Source organism: Lagopus leucura, unplaced genomic scaffold (genome assembly GCF_019238085.1).
Source record: "Lagopus leucura isolate 7727_CA_CO unplaced genomic scaffold, USGS_WTPT01 Super-Scaffold_73, whole genome shotgun sequence".
Lineage (NCBI taxonomy): Eukaryota > Metazoa > Chordata > Aves > Galliformes > Phasianidae > Lagopus > Lagopus leucura.
This window is the reverse complement of record NW_024962252.1, coordinates 40,181,825-40,208,358: the sequence shown is the minus strand read 5'-3', so window position 1 is coordinate 40,208,358 and position 26,534 is coordinate 40,181,825. Positions and strand designations below refer to the sequence as shown.

General features: G+C 39.2%; 1 protein-coding gene across 4 annotated transcripts in view; it reads right to left on the bottom strand.

Moving 5' to 3' along the window:
* The window catches only part of DSE (dermatan sulfate epimerase), a 31,201-nt gene extending 4,915 nt beyond the window's left edge, over positions 1-26,286 (bottom strand). Inside the window, exons 1-5 of one of the 4 annotated variants that reach the window (XM_042890277.1) lie at positions 26,161-26,286; positions 18,595-18,724; positions 14,823-15,291; positions 4,994-5,247; positions 711-950 (exon numbers count right to left, since the gene is read on the bottom strand). In XM_042890277.1, coding sequence (XP_042746211.1) covers positions 711-950; positions 4,994-5,247; positions 14,823-15,238 — 910 coding nt within the window. In that variant the 5' untranslated portion in view covers positions 15,239-15,291; positions 18,595-18,724; positions 26,161-26,286. Of the gene's footprint in view, positions 1-710; positions 951-4,993; positions 5,248-14,822; positions 15,292-18,594; positions 18,725-26,160 lie in introns of those variants that run through there. The other 3 variants (XM_042890285.1, XM_042890294.1, XM_042890302.1) reach the window with 3 other exon arrangements.
* Positions 26,287-26,534: the final 248 nt, after the last annotated feature.

The window sequence follows — 26,534 nt, the reverse complement described above, 5'->3', positions numbered from 1 at the left end:
GGAAATGATTTCAAAATAAAAAAGGATACATTTAGGCTGGATACAAGGAAAAAGTCTTTTACAGTGAGGTTTAGTGAGGCACTGGAACAGATTATCCAGAAGCGGTGGATGCCCTGTCTCTGGAGACATTCAAGGTCAGCTGGACCAGGCTATGAGCAACCTGACCTAGCTGTTGGTGTCCCTGTTCAGTGCAGGGGAGCTGAACTAGACAACACTTAAAGGTCCCTTCCAACTCTAAGGATTCTATGATCCTATGTAAAAATTCTCTGCACTTCCTTGATACTTTCAACTTAGCTTCATGATTTGTTGTTCATTTCATCTAATATTTTTGTGTGATTGCTTTTCCTTTTGGCAAAGAAAAAAAAAAATCAGTAAGAATCTCAGTGAGTATTATTTATCTAACAGAAAGCCCCAGAACCAGCTCTATGTCAAACTCTGAAAACCAGAAATCAAGTTCTAAAGCACTGCTTTTTCTCTCAAGTGACATTCTTGTGTTCCGCCTGGTTCTAAAAAACAGTTTAATGAACAACAGTGTTTAATAAGCAGTGATAAACAATAATGTCATTGTTTCCATGGATGATGAAAGTAGAAGTGAGAGAAGAAGGTTATTTCAAATGTTCAAGTACAAGGTTGCTTGAAAATGACGCACTTCAAGTATAAAATTGCTTCAAGAACTGGAAGATGAATTTTCATTGGTCCAAAAGACCTACCTGGCAGGACAGTCCTGTACATAAATGCAAAGTGCTGCTTGAGCCAGGGGTGGTTGAAGTGATTGATATCAAAGTGCCTTTGGACAAGGAACATGTACTGAAACAGTGACCTGGTTGTGTAGCTGCCATAAGCCACCCCTTCATAGAGGGAGCCATCTGTGACCTCCTGCAGCAGGACTACTGACTTTTCCATGATTGCCAATACTTGCTTTGTCCATAAGTAAGCTTCCTGAAGGTAGCCTGAAAGAAAAGAGGTGTTAGAAAGTCTGGTCACAATACTGTAAATCATAGATGACATCACTTGTATTCACACAGTGAGATCCTTCATAGCAATGAATCCATAAGGAAAGCAGCTAGATCTCTAAAATATGACCCATCACTGCAGCATCCCTGTGGTTCTAGGGTAAAAGATAAAATGCTACACTTAAACACAGTAGAGCAAAGTTACCTGACTAGACAGAAAACTATCAAGACACCTTTTTACTTTTGTGGGATTATGTGATCCACCCTGATGGGAAAAAGTACTTAATGCATTAGAACATGTAAAAACAGAAGAGTCAGAACAATACCATTTATTGCATTTCAAATTAGTATGAAAACAATTTTACAGCCCCCACTAGAGGGCTCTAATAAAGCAAGTATTCTTATCAGTCATTTTTCACTAGTACGATCACCAGTGCAGTGAAAGATTCTCAGAGTTTATAAAAAGCTGACACTTGAACTGCAGTTAACCGATATTCTAATACAATATGCTCTATTTTAAGATATGCTATATTCCACTTACGTTTTCAATGTCTAAAGAGTTATCCAAAATAGAAGTTCCTTTGGAAAAAATTTGCATGGTTTATTACGAATGCAGATTCTTCATTTCTTTAACTTCCGACTAAGTTCCAGCCTTCATATATACAAGCTCTAAACAGTTATATTTCTTCTAAGGAAAGACTTCTAGAGATCTTACTATTTTGATCTGCTCCACACAAAATATGAGTTGGGAAGAGGTTGTCTGAAGTCCTTCTCAGGACTTAGCTGCCTTCACCATGGAGCATCTACAGGCACGAGATCCCTAGCAGCGCCTGTATAGACTGCAGAAGGAAGGCAGTGTGTGGATCCCAGCAGACAAAAGACTGCATGCTTTCTCTTATTCTCTTCTAGATCCACTAACAACAGAGGCAGGACTAAAAAGAAAACAATTACCTTGTATGTCTGTATGGCTACCTAGTGTCTGTACAGCTCAGAGTGTCTGGGCATAGATTTAACCTGAATTCTTTCCACTGTATAGTAGAGCTCAACTTTAGGTCAGCTGGCATGCATTACATCCCACATTACTTGGTGAAACAGTGCCTGCTGAATGAAGCGCATGTGCCAGGCTGAGGGAGTATGAGCTACATTCAAACCTGCTACCAAGAATGTTTTGCTTTATTGCCACAAATACCCTATTTATGCTCAGCAGAGTGATGAGCAATTCAGACTCCCTACCAGCCAAGGCTGTCAAATCCTACTCAGTTAACAGAGAGGAAAAAATTGTGAAATCTAAATTAAACAGACAACCTGATTTAGGCTGAAGAGAGAAACATGACCGGGATGGCCTGAGCAGGAGGAGCGGGCCGCACTACTGAGTTCTACCTCCTTGCTCACAGCTGGTGTGACACTGCTTCCTCACACTGATAGAGCAGGGCACCACAGCAGTCCATCCAAACACAACCCCAACTACTTCCACCCTCATTTTTCATTGTGACATTACAGCCACACCAGTTAGTTTTAGACATTGCCCTAACAAGAATGGTGTTTTCCATGGCTCAGTGTAGTGCATTCACTGTTGCGCATTAGCACATACGTTCTGTTAACTGATGTAATATTGATGCTATAAATCTACTCACATATGTACCTTAATGACATAATGACACATTTGAATAATAAAAAATGGAAGAAACACTCTGTCAGGCTACACGAAAAAAACCCTCCAGAATAAATCTCACATGTAATGAACAGCATGTATGTCAAATTAAGCCTTACTCATGTCTCTTTATGGAGTATCTGAGAGTATTTTAATTGAAAGACTGTATGTGGGTACCTAGAAATTATTCCAGTTAGTTTCATTTTTCTGTCCTATGACAATGTTTACATGACTTTATGGTGGCTATTTAGTCTCTGCCTACTTCATTAGCTGAACACCATGTTTAAGATTTTTAAGTGAAGTTTAAACCTTTCGGAAGAAATGCTTACACTGGGATACACTATTTGCAATTGCTTCCAATCTGATACAGGTAGAATTTGTTTAGTCCATCCTTCACCTTTTTTTTTCCCCTTCAGAAAAAGTCTTTCATGTCAGAATGAGAATTTTTTTTTTTTTTTTTGTTAAATGAAGTTGCTCTGCATTGAGATCAATTAAACTTTCAGTTAGAAACACACAGTCCGGATGTACTGAGTGATTTTCATTTGAAATATTCACAGTACTTGCTCAAGTGTTGCTTATTTTGCTTTTTTTTTTTTTTTTTTTTCCACAAAAGATATGAAGTTTGCTGAAAGAAATATTACCCAACTGTGTTTGTGATGTTACCATTGTTTGGCACAAAGCATACTTCTGGTCCATACTCTAATGAAAAGCAGAGTCCTCTTGCAAACTGCCAGCTTTCTGCAACAACGGAGGATCAGGGAAGGATGGAATTGTGAGGAATTTAGCAAAACCCACTGAATAAACATGGTCTTAGTCTTTAATTTGTGGAAGGCATAGTACGAGGAAAGGGAATAGTTTCCATGCATACCCTTGCTGGTTTTGAGCATATGCACATTAGTGAACACACTTGCTATGACAAGCTCTTAAGAAAAAATTGACCCCCAAACACAGTAAGTGTCACATTTTTCTGGCACGCATTCTTTGGATGTCTGAAAGTTCCAACTATGTGCAGATGTGCCCTTGCTTGGCAGGATTAAACAGCTCAGTAACACCATCAGCATCCAGAAACTAGATTTTTTTCCTTGACTTGTGGCACTGAGATTTCAAAATACGTCTAGCACATTTTAAATAAGATCTTGATAAAATACTGACACAGTTTTATAAGCTAGAGCTGGCTACATGACCTCCACTTCTCAGCCTAAGTACTATAGGAGTTTACTATAGGATTGCTTTGCCTGCTCTTTCCATGACTTGCACTCTCCTTCAGAGTGGACATAGCTCAAAGGGAAAAAGGTAAAGATTTGCTCATCTCCTTAGCAAAAGATGCTGAAAAGATAGGTCCTGAGCTGTGGCCCACAGGTGGATCAAGTTCCAGCTTGGCAGTCCTCTCAGGGAAACAAGACTGAAGTGCTATAGCCTAGCTGAAAGTTTGGGGCCCAGGGCATTTCTGACTGCTGACCTTGATGCAGACCAATGCCGGACTGTCTGCAGGCATTAGAACAAGCCCCAAACTGATAATCTACCCTAAAAGACTGCCTACAAATCTGAATTGGTACTAGTACACATGAGGGAACTGTCAATTCTTAGTAACGGTGAGGCAGAAATACAAAACTAGTTAGGCAGCTACTTATATATTTATCATATATATATATACTTATATGATCAGGGGACTGGAGCACCTCCCCTATGAAGACAGGCTGAGGGAGCTGGGCTTGTTCAGCCTGGAGAAAAGAAGGCTGCAGGGTGACCTCGCTGCAGCCTTTCAGTACCTAAGGGGAATCTATAAACAGCAGGGGATCAATTCCTTGAAAGGACAGATAACAGCAGGACAAGGGGAAATGGTTTTAAGCTGAGGGAGGGAAGATTTAGGTTGGATGCCAGGGGGAAGTTCTTTACTATGAGAGTGGTGAGGTGCTGAAACAGGCTGCCCAGAGAGGTTGTGGATGCCCCATCCCTGGAGGTGTTCAAGGCCAGGTTGGATGGGGCCCTGAGCAACCTGGTCTGGTATTAAATGGGGAGGTTAGTGGCTCTGCCTGTGGCAGAGAGGTTGGAGATTCATGATCCTCGAGATCCCTTCCAATCCAGGCCATTCTGTGATTATATATTCTCTGATATAGTGCATACATATCATAACCTGTACATCTGCCCACAGATTATTGTTCTATTCAATAAATACATTTTTTCTAAGCAGCATAAGAGCAAACCCAATGCAATGGAGGTCTCAAAACACACAAAGCACAACACCTTTGCAGCTGGCTGCCATATAGGCAGAGTACTTAATGTGGAAAACCGCAGAAAAAACATTTATATCAGTTCCTGCATGTTACTCCATAAATGGGCAATTGAGCTGATATGCTGTAGAAAAGCATTCCTATGGTTTAGCACATACCTTGATTCATCAGAACCAGGCTTCCAGCCAGCAGGGCCACACAGTTGGTAGGCTGGTGGTTATGGAGATACTGGAAACCCCATCCTCGTCTGTATGATGTTTCGTACATATATCCCGAAGCATTGGCAATTACCTCAAGAAATCTCTCCTGTTGAGTCTTGCTAAGATAGCTGTACAAGAAGTCATAAGCTGTGGCAAAGCCAACTAAGGAGTGAGCCAGAGGGACCTCATCCCATGGGGCATCCTTCACCAGCCTGTCAAAAAAAAAAGATACCAATTAATTGAGTTTAATCTAGTCATTTTTCTCTATGAATATACTTAAAGGTGGGTATAACTTAACATCTCCCAAGTTAGACAATGGATGCTGAATTTAATGTGGTACTAAAATACTTACCAAGTCTTTGAGAGTGTTCTATACTGTCCTAAGTACGGAAAATATTAACCTTCAAATCTCATTAATTTTACTAGAAAGATTAAATCCTTAAGTATTAAAGCAGCGTTTGTGATATTTCTAGGATTTGCTAGGAAAAACAAATAATGCAGAATGTTGGTTGTACAGAAAAATAATCTACTTGTCTGAGGCAAGATTTAAAGCATTTTTCTAAGAAAGTAATATCCCATAGCTTACACTCTTCCAAAGAATCTGCAACAATCTTTTTTCTCCAAATAAGTCAAATGTTAATAATTTCATAATGGTGGCTATTGGATTGAAGTTGTCTTTAAAGCAAAATAATTATTAGCAAAATTCACGAAAATTCATAATGGAAAAAGAGGTAGCCCAGAATAAATATTTCCCTTAAATCAAGCATATATTGGCTAAAAAAGACTTTACTTTTTTTTATACAGAGCATATTTTCAGGCCACAGTCACAAAAAAAAAAAAAAAAAAAAAAAAAAAAGGAAATCATAGTGGGAAGAATCTTTTAAAAGGCTAACAGTCATTAGTAGCTTTCATAATTGCTCCTTTTGTCACTTATTCTGCAAGACTTTTTTACTAAAGAAATGAATTTTAAATTGTTAAGATAGTACCCTACTGTAATCAGTGAGATTTGTGCTGTGCTCCTGAAGATGTGCACCTTCCAGTTTCAACTATTCCGTGATGCTTTAAATACAATTTCATTTTTGATTTGCATAAGCGGTAATATGAAAAGATGATAAAAGTATATGAAATGAACAAGATTATAAGCATATGTATATTCATTCTGCTTTAGGAGCATTTATTTGCATTCAAAATGCATGAACGAAGAGCTGAGAAATTAAGACTATCAGATCAGATCAGAATAGTGCAGCTATGGTAAATCACAAGGTTTGCAAGCAAGGAAAATGATGTTCAATTTTTATTTCAATACATTTAACTTCATTGGAAGAACTCAAATGACCTTGACACATTCATACCTTTATAAAAGGGAAACCTCAGAGGGTTTTTTGATTAGTTGAATTTCCAACAGTTTAAGTATTTACTTTCTCCCGACTTTAATCCCATTTTATCCTGAGTGAAGTTATAAATTTTTACTTTTCTTAAATGAATTCATTATTTCAAGGATGTTAAGTTAAATACAAGAATGTATTCAACAAATAATTAAACCTTGTTTTGAACCAGAGTTTTTATTGGGCTAGATTGTTTGTAGATTGTTATTTGTTTTTGGTCAACAGGTAGGCACTGACAGAAAAAAAAACTGTGAACAATATTAGCACAGAAAGCTAAAAGTGTGGTAACAAATAACAGCCAAAGAGTCAGGAATGAAAGTTCTTAAAATGTACAACTTGTCTTCTCCATATCTTCATGAAACTCTTTGGTGGCCACCGTATGGGACTTTTGTCTGTTGCTTTGCTTCAGGTTCAAACTCATCAGAAAAGTTTCTGGACAGATATAGTGAAATTTCTTATTTAGGTTTGTGTTAATCGTTGTGGGAAAAGTTACAGATCTGTAGGTCAAAACATTTAAATGCTTTATGTAGGTGCTTATTATTTCCATACTTCCTGATAAACTATAAGAAAATGTAAGTTAACGAGGCAAGCAACACTTCCCAGTCTCCAGATACAGTTATACTGCATCACAGAGCCAGAAAAACTAAAAATCTCAGTGAAGTGGTCATTTGTCAATCTATTTCTGTTTCTATTCTGCTTTTTCATCTTCGGTTAGCACTGGAAAAACTTTGAAATTGTAATAGGCCATGTATGTAAAAATAAATTTGCATTCTATGCTAGTTATAGGGAACACCCTGTCACTTTGTTTGCTGCCAGGAATCCCTTCAAACATGCATAACTTTGATAAGCTGTATCACAAATCCATATTTCCAACATATTAGTTGTTTTTTTTTTTTTGCCAAATCTTTGTACATTCAAAGATCAGAGTTCATATGGGGACAGGAAATATCACTTCAAAGACTGTAGTCTGGAATAATTAACAAGTGCTTGAGGCTAAGCTATAGATTAGTGAGGGGGAAAGAATAATGAGAGAATTAAATATAAGGAATTAATTTAAAACATTTAATTCAAATTTCAGTATCCTTATAAAAACATACAAATTGCTGATTAGAGTGCATTAAAAACTATTGAATGTTCATTATCTGACTTCATCTTCAGGGAGATTTGACAATGGAACCAATGTAATTTATATTTCTTTGTTAAGATATTTGGTTTGATATTAGCTAAGTTTGTATTTGGTTTCAAGACCAACACAGTATCAAACTCCATAGCAAAATGCTACAAATTAATCTCTGTGGCAACACTTCTGATAAAATAGGAAAAGATCTTCTACACAGAAGTGCTAAGCTGATTAGTTATGACTGCATTTAAGCTGACTTCTTTAGAAAAAATAAATAATAACAAAGCTTTCAATATAAAAAAGTTTATGTTAGGCTTCCTGGGGCTACACATTGTCATAGTCAACTCCTTCTGTTCAGATAAGACAGTTCTGTAATTATTTCCCTCAAATGTTAATTCTGGGTAGTGGGTCCTATACGGGGTTTAACAGAAGGGGTACACAAAAGTAACAAAAACAAAACAAAACAAAACAAGGACAACTGTTTAAAGACCCTTGTTTCTAAACATACAAAAATCACAGCCAACATTTGTTCTTAAAATGAGCTTTCCTTCTGAGAAGTAACTATTTAGCTGATATAAATCAGTGCATCTCCATTAAATGAATCTCAGTGGAATCAAGTAACATGCATCAAACAATGTGTAAAGTGATACACAAGAAGAATGGTCAAGTAGAAAGCATTAAACTCTTTTTGTATCTAAATTGTGCTCTCATTTTTCAAATAGGTCTCCAGCGTCAGATGTGGTAAACAGCCTGGCTGATAAGCCGTGGGAAAGCATGGGACTACAGGCCTGCACTTACCATGGTCTGTGAATAAAGAGTTTTCAAGGCTATTACAAACCACTTTGCTCTAAAATAAAATAAAAAAAAAAAAGTTGTTTGTATTTATTCAAATAAAAATGGGTAAAAACATGCTGGAGAACAGCTATTTTCTAATCCTCTCCAGAGTAAAACATCAGACAATATGAACCATAGCTTAACAGCTGTGTTTGAAAGCAGCAAGTAACTTTTATTGTAGCACTGTAGTAGCCTCTCTTGTCTTTCAAAGGTATCAGACACTACAAAAGAGGAATTCAGAGTAAATAACGTCTACAATGTACAATCTTAGTACAGAACAACCACTTTCAAACATAAACACATGCCTGAGATGCTCTTTTAGGTTCTCTTCATCTTTGCTATTTAAAATACTCCTTGTTACTTTATTTTAAACACTGACATAGATCCTCCATAAGGAAATCACAGAGAAACAAAGAGATTGTGGATAATGTAAACAGCTTATTTTTCCTACGTGTTTTGAGAACTCTAGTGTAGTGCAACATGGTTTCTGTCTTAGATTTGCCACCTTCTGCAATGAACAGTGAAACCTGGAAGGGGTTATAGCTCAATTCTGTAGACATCACCTTAAGATGCCAAGCACCACCACGCAGGCACCACACTGTCCCAAACTAACAGTGTACACATTACCTTCACTGAATGGGATCCCACGCTCTAGAAAACAACATAAACTGCATAAAAATTTGTATGGGAAGTAACAAACCAATATTGTGTCTCTTTGAAACAAAACCAAGAAAAATCGTGATAAGACTACCCTAACCTCCCCACTTCTTGGCAACACATACAACACTGCTAATGTCCCTTCTTTCAGAAACTGTTAATGCATTTTTCCCCTAATTTCTATATAAATTCCCTAATTTCTCATAAATTCCACCTTATCAAAATCCAAACCATTATCATTTCTCTAAGAGGTGAAAGCCAAAGAGAAATAAACACTGTCTGCTCTGTTCAAGGCAGGATTTGAACCAAGTAAAATTCTCTCGCTTAAGTGAGATCCCTGATCCTGGCCTACAGGATATTTAGAACCTCCCTTCCTTCACTTTACCCAATTTGTAAAAACAAATTGAAGCAAATAACATAACATACTAACTTAAGAAACAGTGGGCAGTGTGATACCTGACTTCCAACCTCAGTATCTAAAGATAATATGACATCACTGCATCCAAACTGAAGCATTAAACATGCCCTGACACATGCATTACAAATGTAGACCACATCCTGATTCTTAATGCTTCAAACCTCCTCATGACAAATCGCTTACTGAAGAATAACTTAGAGGTTGAGGGCACATTAAGCTAATGATTGCAAGAAGCATGGCAGAAATCACTCTTCAGTAGTGAAACACTCCTTCACATTAGGTTGATGCAAATGCAATGAATCAGGGCCCCATTCACAAGACTTTCCGTTGGAAATTATTCCAAGGACACTGCCTCTGTGCATTTAGGTGTAATCCATCTTAGACATGGTAGCCAGGTAACAGCATGGTTGAGCTTAATGCATGTTAAATGCCAGTGGTGATGCAAATACTGCATGTAACAGGGCCAATTGAGCTCTTAGTCCTGTGTCCAACTGCGTAATTCTACAGACAACATCAGTGCCCTGGCACCCCAGATATCCTTGCTATTGTTTGGGAGCAGGAGATACAGCTTTCAACTCACCAGGCAAAGGTGACAAATGTTCTTCCTGATCAGAAGAAGCATATGTACCAAGGGAGAGAATACACACCATGATGAAATGGGAAAATGAGACCACCAGCATTTATTTCATAAACTAGACCCAATGCCCAATATTCTTCTTTCACAGTCTCCAAAATGAAATATTTTCCTGTGCTCAAATTGAATACGTTGTTCACTGACAGAACAATATCTTCCAATTTTTGTTTTGAAGAGAAAAATGAAAATCCTTAAAAAATTCTGATCAATTCAAAACAATCTCCCAACTTTCACCCTTTCAACATTTTTCTGTTTGCCACCAAAGCAAAAATTCCATAATCTGCAAAATGCAAGTACTCAGCCTTTTGCAAAAAGAAATACATCGAGTTTGTTTTTTAAGACCTTGAAAAACTGAAAATTTGCATTTCTAGTATGTGTCTAAGGTAAAACAACACAAGTTAGTTTGTATTCATTTCAGCTCAGTTCATAAGAAGAGAGACAAAGGAGTGCTTAAATATATAAGGCTAAAGTCATAACAAAAAAAAAAAAAAGACAACAGACAATGTATTTTTCAGAAGTTTAAGAGCATATCATACAAGTAGGGCCCTACTGCTTAATATGCTGAGGAGACAACTGAAGATTTACTCCTTCGGAAAATTATTTTCCATTCTTTTTCTCTCAGTTTCCCTATGGGCTTGTAACCATCATTCTACTGATTCTCAAATTGCTTTTATATTCTTTTCTCCCAGTTTTGCCTTTGATCGTAAGAGAGTCCCTTTCAAATTTTACTCTTTCTTAATATTAATCATGACCCTTCTATACTGACATATTAATCAAATCTGTTTTAGTAACTCTCAGTAGTATATAAAGCAGGCAAAGAAATGTGGTTATGTTAACCCTAACTCTTTATTGTAAGTTTCAGGTTATAGCAAATTTTGGACTAGGAAGGTAAGCTCCCTATAGTTGCCACTGAACTTGAGTGCTGATTTATCTCCAGAAAACCAGACTAGAATCCTATTTTAAAAGAGAAGATATAGAAGAAACTCTTAACACTTCAGCTGCAGTTTAATTTCAGAGTCATGCATAATTTCCACTTTTAAATTCTACATATGAAAATGATAAGAACTCAAGGGTTTGATATTTCACTCACTAACATAATGTATATTCCAGATACTGAATTCATCCTCCTACCATTCTTTTTCTTTCTTGCTCTAGGAGACTACCCTGACAGCATCCTCCAACCTTTTTACATACTAATGCAACGTGCAAAAAAACTCAGCAGTCTTACAAAACCCTCCTCAGTATTCTTTGAATGTGCCAGACGGTTGATTTTTGGGAGTTAAAAATAAATGCTAAATCCGTGTTGTCAGCACAGTCTTCAATTCAGCACATGAACTTATTCTATTTCTACATTTAAATATTTGTATTCATGCATTTTTATTGTACAATTCATATTGTCCAACACTGAGCAATATCTGTACGCTAACAGCAGACTTCACCATACTCCAATACCTTCAATAAGCATAGGCTAACAGAGGGCTATGGGATTGCCAGATAATAAGGAATACCAGGAGGGTCACAGATTTGTTATATTGAAGACACCTGTTAGTTTCTGTTTACTTGCTGCTATTTCTTTGGAATGTCTGCACATGTTTGACAGCAATTATTTCCAATATGAAATCATGAAGTCAGGCTTGCTGTCAAATCCCATACCTTATCATACACTGGTAGCATATTTCTGTTAAAAAATAGTGCATGAACTGTGTGTCAAAAAGAACAGTACAGAAATCCCTTGTCTGGCAATTCTAGGCAGGGAAATCTTTCCCACTGTGAAAAGGGTGCAGAAATTGTGATCTTCTGAGGTATCTGTTTGTAGAGAAGACTTTGTAAAAAATAACAACAACAACAACAAACCACCACAACCTTTTCTAACTGCTTTGTCCAAACAAAATCTGACTGGGCTCTTATTTCTGCACGGTGTTTGACTCCAATTACATCACTTCACTCTGTTCTGGAAGAGGCCGAGACAGCATACGGAAAGAATTACTAGTGCAGATCCCTCAGCCAACAACGCATGTCTGGTAAGGGAGTGTGCGAGGTGACTTGGAGATAAAATGCCAGAAAAATGATCTATATCCTCTGCTCTCTGTAATATAAGATGCCTTACATAAGGACAAACTTTCCCTATGGTTTTAGGCTGCATTTAGATTGAATTCCAGGAAGATCAAGAAAGTTATTTAACAACAGCTTTTAATTTTTACAGGCAAAACAGTAGAAGTTCGTCTATTTTTATGAAAACATTAATCTACTACATCTCCCTCCTCCTGCTAGGCTCCAAAACGTTGTCTGTTCCCATATTATTTTGATTATAATTATAGCTAGCTATTAGCCACTGACCCTTTGTTTAATCTAAATGTAAACCTACTCCAGGATGTAGCAATTACGGATGCTCTGTTATGAGCAGCATGCCTCTCAGGAGCGGTTGTTATGACAAACAGCTCAAGCTGTGTTAGCCTACACAAATGGGAATTCAATTAAGGGTGCCTTTTATTATGTGATACAAAATGACTACTCTAATGGTTGAGGAAAGACACAAGTGCTTAAGTACATGCCATTTCCAAGCATGTATCAATTACCAGTAGACTTTATCATAACTATGCCTTGATATGTTGAACTGTATTTGGACTATAGAGGATTCTCACTAATGTAAAGATGAATTTTTAAAATGTTAGTCAGCTTGGGGGGTTGGACTCGATGATCTCTGGAGGTCTCTTCCAACCCCTACAATTCTGTGATTAATGTCTTGACATTCTGAACAATTAATTAAATTAAAGTTGATATATTCTATTCAACTACTGCCCACACTACCAAAATACACTTTCACTTACAGTCACTACAAAAATTAGAGGCAAACTACCCAACTCAAGTTTTTTTTGTTTGTTTTTTAATTCTAGAGTTACTTTAGAGTCAATGTCATTTAAGTGAAAGTCAAAAGAAATCTAGACTATACTCTTGAAAGAATTCAGCTGCCAAAAAGTAATTCATATGATAGCCAGATCTAACTTGTCAATACATGTTGACTACCATCAGAGATAAAAAGACAATTTAGGGCAAATTACATGCCATTCTAGGTACTTACATAAGAGAAGAAGTTTAAGGAGGGAAGTTTCTCTAGATTTGCTTTACTTACTAATACATCTTTGTACAAGCCTTCTTTACTCTGACATAAGCAGTTTTGACACATAAGTCTCATAACATTCAAAGTCCTAAACTTGAGTACCATCAAAAACCTTCTTTCTTCCCATTCTCCTGTGAAGAGCGTCTACCCTCGAATTAGTAAATAAGGATAATATTCTTAATTTAGCAGTCAGAATAATATTTTCCTCAAAGTCTGACAGAAACTAAACACGATTAAATAGACTGAATGATATTGTTTTTTTAATAGTTCCATTACTGTGACACTGCAAGAATTGTTCATAACCAGTCTTATTTAGGTAAGGCTCATCTCCAGAACACCTAAATATCTACTAGTAGCAATCAGACAAGAACTGTTGTACATGCCATCTTTCCTCTCCTAGTCTAATCCTAAGTGGAGAATTGTGTGCAGTAACATGTTTTGCACGCACTTTTTAATTATATTTCTCAGATTTACGAAATCTGCCTGTTCAGAAGCTGTAGGAGTGAACACATTGACCGATTAGAGCAAAGTCAGACAAAGTAATACATGCCCCAGGGGTGGTAGATTGCTACAGCCTTCCATAAAGCCACTGCTGGATGAGGGAGAGAACATACAGAGCTACAGAGTGAACTTCACGTTGAAAGCATGGAGGAAAAAAAAGGGAAATAATCAGGTATGAAAAACAAAGGAGTGTGAAGATTGTGCTTCAACAATCAAACAGTGTCTTAATGCAGCCTGATTGAGTGGGTGGCAGCCCTGCCTATCGCAGGGAGTTGGAACTAGATGACCTCAAGGTCCCCTCCAACCTAACTCATTCTATGTTTCTATGATTCTATCTTAGAGTTCCAATCAGTAAATTCACTCGACAGTGAAAACACTAACTTCTGCCCCTGTAAAAAAAAAAGTGTGGCACAGTGAGGACAGAATAATGCATATGACAACTCATATCCAAATGAAGTTAATGCAGGTCATCAAAATGCTAGACACTTCAACAGCTGCAGTAAAACACTTCAAAAAAACAACTATTTCTTTCATGACCTACAATGTCTTTAAGGGAAGCCTGGGAAATGCACAGCAGTGTGGAGTTGCAAGCCTTAACTAAAGCTCAGACAGATGTTAGAGCATTCATAAAACACTTGTTTGAGGAAACTCTGAGTGTCACTTGTACCTAAATCCTAAAGACACCGTTTCACAGGGCAGTCTTTTCTGAATTCTTCCTAAGGAAACATTACCCAAAGGAAATGTGCTAGTCTGGAAAAAGAGTGGAAAAAGTTAACACTACATTCTCACTACAAATCAGATGGGAAACCCTGGCTTCTGATGTGTGGTGGTTTAGGATAATTTTTTTTTTTTTTTTTTTTTTTTTTTCTTTTTTTACTTTAGAGTGAAACTTCAGACACGAAGGGTCCTGCCTCTTCAGATAAGATACAGTGAAGGTAAAAAGCTATGTGGCACTGCTGGTTCAGATGAAGGTAAATGCGTTTGGCAAGTTAGTTACTGTCAAAAAGAATGTTAAAACAACTGAAACAATTCAAGTAATTTACTAATCTAACTCACTTTTCCAGCTGCAGGCAGTTTATACAATAATAACAACTTAAAAAAAAAAAAGATAAAAATCTACCAACTAGGCTGAGCTGCCATCCTCTCCATGTAATCCTTGGCCATGCCAATGGCTTCAGTGTTGTCAGGATAGAGAACACAGAACATTGCCAAGGCCCCCAAGTTGTTGCCGTAAATCTCATTCCACCGAGCGCTGAACTCCTTTGGATCCCATGGCGGAAGGTACTCCAGGGGGTTTGACAGCATTGTCTGTACTGCCTCCATCAGCCGAGCCGTGATGTGTCGGTGTGTGGTTGCTGCCTGGAGACGCAGACCCTCCACGTCACCCTTGGAAAAGTAGAGCATGGGATAACTGTCGTAGTTGGCATTGACAAAAGGAACCATGGCATCCACGTCCTCCCTGATGCCACAGGCGAAGGCGAAGCACATCACATGTATGAAAAACACACTTGGGGCTCCCCGGGTGTGAGTCCTCATTGTGGCATCAGATCTCCAAGTCCCAGTGGGAGCCAAATCATCTTTGAAATATCCTATGGCAGACAGATGTAAAAGAGTTAGAAAAACAATCCGTAAGGCAATATAATCAAGGATGCTTTTGAGGAAATATGACTCCAACGAGACTTAAGACATGTGGCTTTCAAATCATTTCTCCACAAATCATTCAGACTGAGCAACCCATCCTAAAGAAAAACCTACCTGCTTTGAAACCTATATACTCCTATCAGGAGCTGATACAAGGAGAATGAACACACTGACAGTTCAAGTATTTGGGACTCACTGAAGCTTCAATTCACTGCAATAGTGCCTAACTCAAAGCACTGCTGTCTTACTGAGAAATAGATGAGGGAGAGAGAGGGAAGGAAGGAGGAGTGGGGACTGCCATTGAGATGGTGCTAGCAGCAGCCAAGCCTGTGTGCTGCACTGGCTGATGTTAACAGCTGGAGAACGAAGGATGTGGAATGCTAGAGTTTGCGTAGAGGTCATTTTATACTGTGCTCTGACACGTCCTCATTTTAAAAAAAAAAGACAGAACGAATAAAGAGAACAAGGAACAGGCAGAGCCTTAGAAAGGCAGCTGAAATACCCAGCCTTTAGGGCATTTAGGTATTTTGTATCTTTTTTTTTCCCCTAAGCAGCTCTCCATCTTGCATTTGGAGATTTACTGCCAGCTACCAAGGAGGCTGAAGGTTAAAGTAAAGTACATATTTTCCTACATACACAACTTCTCAAAATGTGCCCAAATGGCAAATCTATACTGAGGTTAAATGGAAGTATTTAAACATAGTAAGCTACTTAGTAGAAAACACCAACTATCTAGCCTTAAGTCTCAGATAAAACATGGCCAGGATCCCCCTGAGGAAAGCCAACAAATTCCTCAAATTCTTCACAGGGGAAAGGTTACAGAAAGCAGACTGAAGAGGGACAGCTTTATGTAAATAATGAACAGTAGTTTTCAATTATTGAAAAAGAAATAGACAGGAGGAAAGAAAACCTAAAAACAAATATGAAATATTTTTTTCCATGGAAAACCTGTTTCATAGGATTCAGTAATAAAACTCATAAGAGGCTGAAGTACAAAGCAACCTTTTATTCCTCCCCACAGTTCCCTATGTATAGATGCCAACATTTCCTAACAGAAACTTAGGCTGCTAAAACCATGTTTAGAGACCCACATCCTGATTCCACAATGTCATTACTGCATGCACAGTGAGGCAATCTCATTGGACTGGGACCCTCAACAACTACTGGGTACACAGACCCTCAGTCATTTGTGTTCTGTCAATTTAGAAGAAAGTGATTACGGCCAAGAAGTACATCTCTTTTGCATTCCTCCTTAGGGTAAAAATAATGTTGTACTCTATAACTGTCTGCATTTATGCATTACAGAGCATAATACAATTGCTTTAACAGAGAGTAATGGAAAATGACATTTTCATAGTACTCTAACACATTTTGCAGGTAAGTTTTGCCATTTTTGGGATGTAAACCAATCATTACAGGACACATTACACAGATCAAAGTGTGGTTTAGTTGGTAATACTTGTACTATGTCTACAGATTTGCTCACCACATACACAAACACGCACTATAGTTTATTCAAACACACTCAATTCTGTTGGTATCCTCACCTATAAATAATGAATACATACAGGAATATATTTTGTAAGGAAGGGTAAATATATTTTAAATAAAAATTGAAAAAAGCCTTTTGAAATCAGTGCTTTTTTTTTTTTTAAAAAAAAAAAGCTCAACAAGAACTGTTGAGAACTGCTTTATCATAACCAAAAAAAAAAAAAAATTACCACATTGCTTAAAAAAACATTTTATGATCCTTTAGAAGTGGTGAGAAAAGGAAAAAAAAAAAAAAAAAAAAATCCCACATAGCAGAAAGGACTCCATGCATTCCTTGCCTTGGTTTGATTCCTGTAAGGACTCTCGCACATCAGTGAGAAATTAAACACATACTTGAATTTAGGGATGATTTTAAAATCTCCCTAAATTACAGCCTTTCTGACCAGGGTATATACTGCAAAGTTTCCCATGACATCCCCCTTTGAAAATTTGGACACACGTTTCCCAGCACTAAACCAAAAACAAACACCTCCTGTGTTGTCTAAAATCTATAGTTCATATTTTATGAATTCAATAACCTCCCTCCCCATCTTTTCCTGGTTTGGCAGAAAGTCAACAGGCAGTGACAAAAACAGGACTAAAGTCACTAATTTGTGATCAAATCGCATCAGTACAGAGTGACCTTCCTCTCCACATGCACCTCTGCAGAGGCCCCAGCCACAACCACAGAGGGGGACTGGGACAGCATGAGCATGGCCAAAGCGATGCTACAGGAGGAAAGAAAGGTGTTTAGGTGTTCTGTGTTGTCTCAGTTGCAGTGCCCTTAAGAGCAGGACTAACAAAACTGATAACAAAAAGTCACAGCTGTGGACAGGCAGTATCAGCCAGAGAGGAAATACGGACTAGGTGGTTACAGACAGAGCCCTGACATACCAGCTCCACAGGGGCTTCAAGTAGCTGAGCTGCCTTGAACCACATGCAGAACTGAGGCCTTCCCAGACTAGGATGGGCTTGACCACATTTTACTCATTTACTGATCTCTCTCAGTAATACCACAGGGCTCTGAGGTGTCAGCGCTCTTCCTCACTGCAGTTGGTTAGAAACTAAACTGGCTTGTAAGGTATCTACAAAACCACTTCAAAAATTATCAGACGTGAGATGTAACAGGCTCCAGAAGAACCAATTCACCCTTGACAGGAGAACCCGGCCAAAAATAATAACTTTTAGAGACTATTTAAAATTCGATACAATGGTACAAATATCCTTAGGGAGGAAGGGATGACAATCATTAACCATTGAAGCATAATGCATAAGCATTAGATGTTGAACTCCATATTCTGATGTTTCTTTAGCTAACTTACTTGCCTACTGAAACCTAAAGAAACATACTGCACTGTTGGAAACATGCATCTAAAACCCAATTATCTCCATAACTTAGGTGAAGCGAAACATGGACAGACAATTGGCCACATAAACCCCAACTTAACAGTTGTGGGTGAACCTGCAACAAGTTTGGTCAATACACAGGGCTGAAATGAAAAGGAGCCTGGCTTTCTGATTGCTTAAATCTCACTCACAATACTACTTTTTAAAGTAAAAAGAATTCCTTAATATCATATTACACTACATCATCACCAACCACATCTTCCAAGAAAAACTTCATCGTGCAATTCAACCTTTTCTGAAAACAGTTTTTTTATTCAGTTTGGAAACCATAACCTGATAAAGTATTAAAAATAAGGAGAGTGAAGGATGCTTACCCACTGAAGAAAATGTTAATATACCATATACTTTGAAGGGTTGTCACTCAGTCCTAGACTGAAAAAGCATTTGCCATGATTTCCACTCCACTGCCAGCAGAAACAAAACAATAGAGGAACACCATTTATTCTAGGGGGAAAAAAAAGAATAAATTTTAACTATTTTCATTCTCCTCATCCACAATAAACACTGGATATTCTACTGGGGAAAAAAAAATATTATAAAACTGATGCCACTAACTGAATTGGACATTGTTATACACAGTAGGTCCACCAAATAAACACTGTCTAAAGGAAAACAGAGGCCCTGTTAACTCCAGCTGCTTGTGCATTGAAAGACAGCTCCAGCAGAGAGAGCAAAGGAGCAGGAAGGGGGGGGGTGAAGGGCTGTGAGGAAAGGACAGCACTGGTTGGATCAGCAATACTTGAAGCACCCTGACATTATGGATTATTAAAAAAAAAAAAAAAAAAAAAAAAAAAAAAAACACAAAACATTTAGAGACTAGTGACTTCAGTTCTGAAGAGGCACTTTGGGGACGATTTTTGCTGGGACAGCTCTTGTATGTTCTCTTAGAAAAAAGAAATAGTTAGCATCTCTGGTAGCATCTTCAAGACTCACCCATGTCTCACCTCTGACATGATATCTCATCAGTATGTACATCTATGACCAGCAAAGCTGGCACTTAGGATTTCTGGTGATTAAAGTTTCCATCAGAACAGCATGGATTCTTCAGGTTACTGAATGAGAGGCTCCCACCACGGTTGAGGGTTGGGGCACACGCAAACCAGCCCTGCCCACCCAGTCTCACTAGGAGTGACTGTCTCAGCACACAGCTCTTGCCTATGCTTGCTGAGGCTACGGGCCCTCCTCCTCACGGTGGAGAATCAGCTTCTATAAAACCAAGTTTATCATTTGGAAACAGTGATGCTTTAAAACCATGAGCATGTTAACTGGAAAGTTATTTTATAGAAGAATATCAGCTTTAGCACTGATTATTTTGCAAACAAAAACAGGAATGTAATTGAGTCATCTAACTGAAACTAGTTGCATTTAAGGACAAAATAATGCAGCTAGAGTCCATGGAAACAGAGAGATGAAAAAGTCAATAGAGAATAATCCCCATATATTGCCATTCAGTTCCTAATGACTCACGTACCTATCTGTGGGCAAAATTAGGCAACACCGTGGGACCAAGAAAAGTACAAACTTATCTGCACACTGCAGTAACCACAACAAATCCAGTGTCTAAACTCTCAAGCCTAATGGCTAGAGTGCTAATGTTCCCCTATCAGCAGGTACTACCTAGATCCTTTCCAGAGCTGCAGGGCTAGACAAGAGTACAGGAGATTGACATGCAGCTGAGAGTCCTTCCTCCAAACTCAGTGATTGATTATCTGTCCCTCCAGTAACAATGCTGGGAAGGTGGAGTACCACTGCTCACAACTTGAGTAATACCTATTACAACCTTAACCACCAGGGGACATTACTTTGCTTCTTCCTCTCATTTTTTCATTGTGAGAAAAATGCTACACCGTAAGTATGTGATCTGAAAAGTATTTAAAAGCTTAAATATTGAAATGCAAAACATAACTCAGAAATCAATCTGCAATAAGGAAAGTACCACTCAGGTACCTGTGTGTTTGTTTTGCACTTGTTCTAATATGATCTAAAATAACCTTAAAAGAGGCTTTGCATCAGCTCGCATGTCTGAGCGATTGCTGTAACTCTGAAAACCATTAAGGCAACCAGAAGGAAGTAGTTCCTAAACTAATTACCCATCTATGACATTATGTCAGCAGTCAAGATTTAAATTTGTGCCTATCCTTTGATCTATGCACAAAATTCAATGGATCTATTTAGCACAGCATGCAGCTGTATGGGTATCATGACGGGTTGCACTCAATTCTGCACTATGCTGCAGACAGAGCAGGAGTTCACTGTAGAATGTGTAAGTTATCAGCCATGGAAGCCCTGCCTGCACTTAGCCTTTCTATTTAAAATCGTATTTGTTGTTTTTACCACCATATTTAGAAATCAGCATGGCCTACACACACCCAATGCATAACCTTTTCTCTGCCTCAAGCAAAAACAGGATTTAAATTTTCTGCATGCCCAAACCATAGCCTGGGAATTTGGAATTTTCTTCTATTTTATAAGTTATTCCACTACACAAATGCTTTCTCAATTTTTCAGTTGTACAAACATTACTACTCTTAACTCTCGCTGGGATCCTTTAATCTATACTTCGCTGTCTAGAATGAATAAGAAAATAATTTTGATATGCAGCACCATAAAGGCAGTAATTCCCAACCAGTTTGGACATGCCTGCTAAGGCATTCAGTGAATAGAAGCTTAGTCACTTCTACCATCACGGACTATATAACTATGAACCTCCACAGAAAGATCTCTTTGAGAGCTCCAGAACTTTTCATTTTATCCTAAGCTGAAAAAAATTTTAAAAGGCCTTTTAAATAATTAGAAATAATTATTTTTCACAGAAGCTAGCACTAACAAAGGCAACTAGAAAGTATTAACTGCTTTTGTCCATTCCACTGATGTCCCAGAGGTCAACCTGCAAACCACTTATCCATCCATTACACAGTTCTAACACGTAGGAAACTTCTGGGGACTAGAACTATCACCATAGCAGTGCAGAAACTCAGAACAGAGGAACCTGTAACAGTTCAGGTTATTTTTTTTTGCAACTGCTAAGAAGCATAGCTTTTTCTGACCCGTTCAGCAGGCCTGGAAGTGTGTGAACAGTTGGACTTGGGATATCAGGAACTACACAGAAGGTTTCCTGTGAAAGCAGCCTCCTGGCCAGAAGAGAAACTGTGTCTCACCACGGGAAGTAAGCAAAGGAAGAGATTATTTGAGGTTACCCAGAGCATGATCTGTGCACGGATCAAGCAACAGAAGTACAGTGCACAGGAAAAGCTGCAACACACTATGTGATTGCAATGCCCAGGAGGTGCAAATAGAGGACAGAAAAAATTAATCATACATGTAAAAGGGGAAAGGCAATTTTACTGCCGTCAAAACAAAAATCCTCCTTGTGCCTAATCCAACCTGATCAGACTGCTGCGTGTGGAGCTTCCCTTGCTGCTTCAGCAGGCCAGTTATCAGAAACTTCTGACACTGGTGTTTCCATCTCACAATTTAGTTCCTATTCTCTTTTACAATTAATATCTTTTTATTAGCCTTCTTCTTTACTCCTTCTACTATTCGTAAATGTTTCAAGTCCCCTGGCTGGTTACTCACCTCTACTATGTATAATTGACAGCTTTAAACTTTCCTGCTTATTGTTTTAATTGCCCTCCAAGATGAATGGAGACAAATGCCTCAGCTGGTGTTCTACAAAATCAGCTTTTTCTCCAAGTATATCTGCGCCTATTTACAAACTTCAGCAGTTGAAGATATCAAGTATTTATTTTTGTTAGCATTTCCACAGAATGTCATATCAACAGATGGGAATGCATCATATCCTTTGCTTGCTATGCGATCAAAGTGCATTTTAACTGTCTCCCATATCCTATTAACGACTCAGTTTTGCATACAAAGCTATCCTACAACTTTATTTATATTATGCTGACATGCAAAGAACATTGGTAAAAACCAAAGTAGTCTATGCTAGTCAATTCATGAATCTAAAAAGATTATCATCTGACTTAAATCAACGCTTGGTTTTATATTATTTACATCTACTTTTAAGACATGCATACTCACATAGAACTACTCTTTCATTTGCTATAATACAAACATCTCTATGTTTATTGACTTCAGTTGCACCACCTCACCTGACAGCCCCTTCTCACCTCTACTCAATATACTGTTCATAATTATTGGTACAACTCTGTCATTACCTGTGCTACATTCATATTTCATTGCTATACATCTCTATCTCCAGTTTCTATACATAAAGATGTATAGAGAGCACATAGCTTCTCTATCTATATAATACGTATGTACCAGATGCACCCAATGTTTTTCAGGGTACAAACTTGGAGAGAACATAAAACATATTGCTCCTTTGAGATTACTGCTAACTTCACAGCCATGATAAGACGAGCCAGTTATATTTTCATGGAAAGAAGCTTCCAATACAGACACAGCTCAAAGTTTCACTACTCCTGCAAAGTTTAGCAGCTCATGTTTGGCATAACCAATTTTCTTGAGTAGGCTTCAACATTACCATTAAATTACAGGTTAATCTTTAAATTTAGAATTGCAAATACTAATTTTTCTGGCTTTGAGCTGTGCAGGCATGGCTCTTGCAGCTCAACCAAAACATTGCATAGCACTTCAGCAAAAAATGTGGTATACCACAGTTACAAGGATCTGATCAAAAAGCTTTAAAGTAACTTGGCATCCACAGAAACATCCTTAGAGAATTTCTGAAATACTTCCATAGCTATAGCAAATATTTCATTGAAAACTTATGATGGCAAACATGGTTTCTATCAAACATTCAGCATACTTATCTCTGATAAAAACAAACAAATGAAAACAAACAAGAACATAAAGAAAACTGTGGTGGAAGAATCTCTAATGTTAAAATTAAGTTTATCTGCTACTGAAACACAATACCTAACTGAGAAAACTGACCAGAATCCCTAAAGTCCATTGTCTGCTCCAAGCAAGTCTATTGCCAATCCCTATGATACTCTTCCTGAGTCTGAGCTAGGAGGAAAAAAAAGAAAAGAGGACCAAACAAAGGTAATTTCAGACCATGTAAAAATAACGGCCTCACTGCGACTGAGTTTTAACACCTGACTGCATCCCAACGGCAGTGAAAAAGTGATGTCAGCATCTGATGGGAGAAGCTATTCCCAGTGCTCCGTCCTTCATGTCATTCCCAAAATGACCAGACCTCATAGGTCAGGTCCGTGTTACCAATGCCTTGCTTCTGCTGAATTTCTGCTGGCCAAGCATTTGTGAGAAAGGACCCACATGACATCAGCAATATTTCCTATTTCCTGGCAGGATTTAATCCCCTTCCCTGCTCCATTCCCATCCTGAGCAAATAATCAAGTCTGGAAAAAGCGCAGTGCACAAGGGTCTGGGGCTTTTGCTAATGAAGCTGTCACACCTCATCATGTCCCCACCATGATTAGCTGTGCCAACAGACACATAACACGGGTCTCACATGAGAAAATGTTGAATCTGTGGAGTGAATAAATCCTGATATTTGAATAAGGTGAGCAGGATCTGGCCCTCTGGATCGCAGTGAAGAAGAGCTGCACCTTGTGCATATCTGGAATGTCATCCCTGGGTCATGGTCCATGCTTTGGCACAAAGCACACCCACCCAAACAGGGAACAGTTCAAGGGATGGGCTTTCAACCAAATATCAAGCCCAAGTATAATAAAGACATGACTACAGCTGTGAACACAAACTGGCACTGCGCTGTAGCAGCTTTGGGAGTACAACACTGTAACCAAACTCCTTTATCTAAACCAGCTGAAAGGAAGTGCAAACAGGCAGGACAAGCTTGCTGCTGAGATATCCTATTTGCCAATTAAATGCAGCTCACTAAGAAAAAGCCGTATCTTTTACTATCCTCACACTTGGATTACCAAGTCTAAACCAGGAAACAAAAGTTACAGAAAGTTGTTTCCTTGTTTATACTTCTAATCTCTGCAAAAAAATAAAAATAAAAAGGGGAAAACAAACCTTATTTCTTGCAAAATATCCAGGAACAATAGCAGTAGTAACTGAATCACTTTCTGCTCATTGCTGGAGTATGATGGGGGTTCCAGATGTTCAAATTTCCAAACACAGCCGTAGGAATGTGACTCAGTTCTAACTAAACTAGTGTGATTGCAATTAGTGAGAACTGAGTCACAGTCCTGTGCAGACACTGCTGCTGCATGGCCTCACTTACAGCCTCACTTCACCCCACTCTCATGGCCACTGACAGATGGGGCCATTTCTTCACCTGCAAATAAGATGGTGATGCTCATTTGCAAACCACCAGCTGCCTGCTGGGAGCAATAGTTTCCTACCATCACTGACCCAGGTTTGAAAAACTTTATTCTTTTCTTTTCTTTCTTATTTTTTTTTTTTTAAAGTGCCACAAGAAGGCACTGAGTCACTGCTCATAAAGGAGTAGCTGAAAGCTAGCTTCAATTTTATTATAACTGTATGCAACCTATGAAAACAACTTCTAACACTTAGCCAGGTAATTAAATGCACTTCTTTCTCCACTGTAATGTAGAAATTTACTAAATACCTCATTAGAACAATTAAAATAAACTGTGATGACATTTGAGCTCACTTGAGTGACTAGAAACTATCAGCTTTTACCACAGCTATCCAATCTGCCTAGCTCTTCCTTTGCAGCACATACTCTCTATGACCTAAGTGCTGGGGTTAGAAGTGGCTGTACAGGGATACAGTGACAGAGCCACTGACCTCAGTGTCTTCTGAGGTCATCATCCACACAGGATGCAGATACAATTATAAATGTATCTTGTTCTTATATTAAATAATACCTTTTTTTTTTTTTTTTTTTCATGGCAATACCAATCAGTGCTAAGTATCCCAATACTTCCAGCAATAAAAGCAAACTTATTTTGAATAACAAGAAAACATTTTGTTAAAGCACTGGCAGTCCTTCCCCAGTGAGACAGCCTATTAGAAATATATTGTAGCTTTGTTTGCCAGCAAAATTTACAGTCAAGAAAATTCCAATCCAGAACTGGCACTTTGTTGCCTTCCATTAAAAACTTCAGCTAATGTAGGTCACAAAAGAAACCCATAGGAGCAGTGCCACACAATGCAAGAACCCCCAGCTGGAGTAACACTTAGCGCTTCTGTTGAAAAATGCACCCAGGGATCTCTGAGCAGTTATGAACTCAATTAATTAATTAGGGCTCTCAGCACCTCCATGACGCAGCGGGCACATTTATCTGCTTTATGAGTAGGGGAAGCAGAGGCACAGCGAGGTGGGGCATGCTGCCCGAGGCTGCCCAGCGAGAGACTTTCAGAGCAATGAACAGAATCTGAGTTATTGATTCCCACTGCTGCCCTTCGCTGTATTGTTCCTTTCCCCAAACCCCGTGCTGAGTTATGATCATTGTTGGCGTGATAACCATCGCGTGGCAATGCTCAACCGAGATTTGCTTACTCTTTGTTTGGGCCGTATTAAAACTTGAGTGTTATTTAAACTGCAATAGATCTCGGGCTGAGCAAACCCTGCAGCTACTCGAGCAATAATTCCTGCATTTCATTCCCAGCTACATTCGCTTCCTACCTTGTCACTGTCCAAAAAGGCGGCTTGGGGAGCAGCACAGCTTTACGTTGTTTGGAGAAGGGATGTCATAAAGAGGCGCAGCGCGGCTGCTCCCGGCGCCGTCGGGCCGCACTCGCGGGGCGTGCGGGAGGCATGGAGCGGCCCGAGGGCCGCCGGCATTGCGGGAGGTGGCAGCCGCGCTCCCAAGCTCACTCCGATTTTTCCAACAACCACCACCAAAAATCAAAACGGCAGGAAGTTGCATCGGGCAGATCTCCCTTTTCCTGTCTCTGGGCTCCCCTAGGCGCACGATGAGGATGCTCCCACTTACCTCTCACACGGGCACTGTCTGCGAGGCTCCACTCAGCGCCTGCGGACGACTCCGGCGCTGCTGCGGGGGTGGGGTACAGATCTTAGTACCTCCAGTGCGCGGGGCCCGACCCGCGCCCCGTCGGCACCCGCAGCGCCGCCGAGAGGAGCCCCCGGGCCCGCCGCGCCCAGCGGAAAGACGGGACGGGACGCGGAGACGCGACGGTGCGGGGGCGCGCACTTTCTGCCGGCGGCCCCTGCTCGGCGCAGCCTCGCAATTCCTCGAACAGAGAGTTTCTGCCGAGCAGCCCCGGGGCACGGAGCGGGGGGGCCGTTTTTCTACTCAGGAAGAAAGCGGCTGCCCCCTCCCGCTCCACCCCCTCCTCCCCGCCCTCC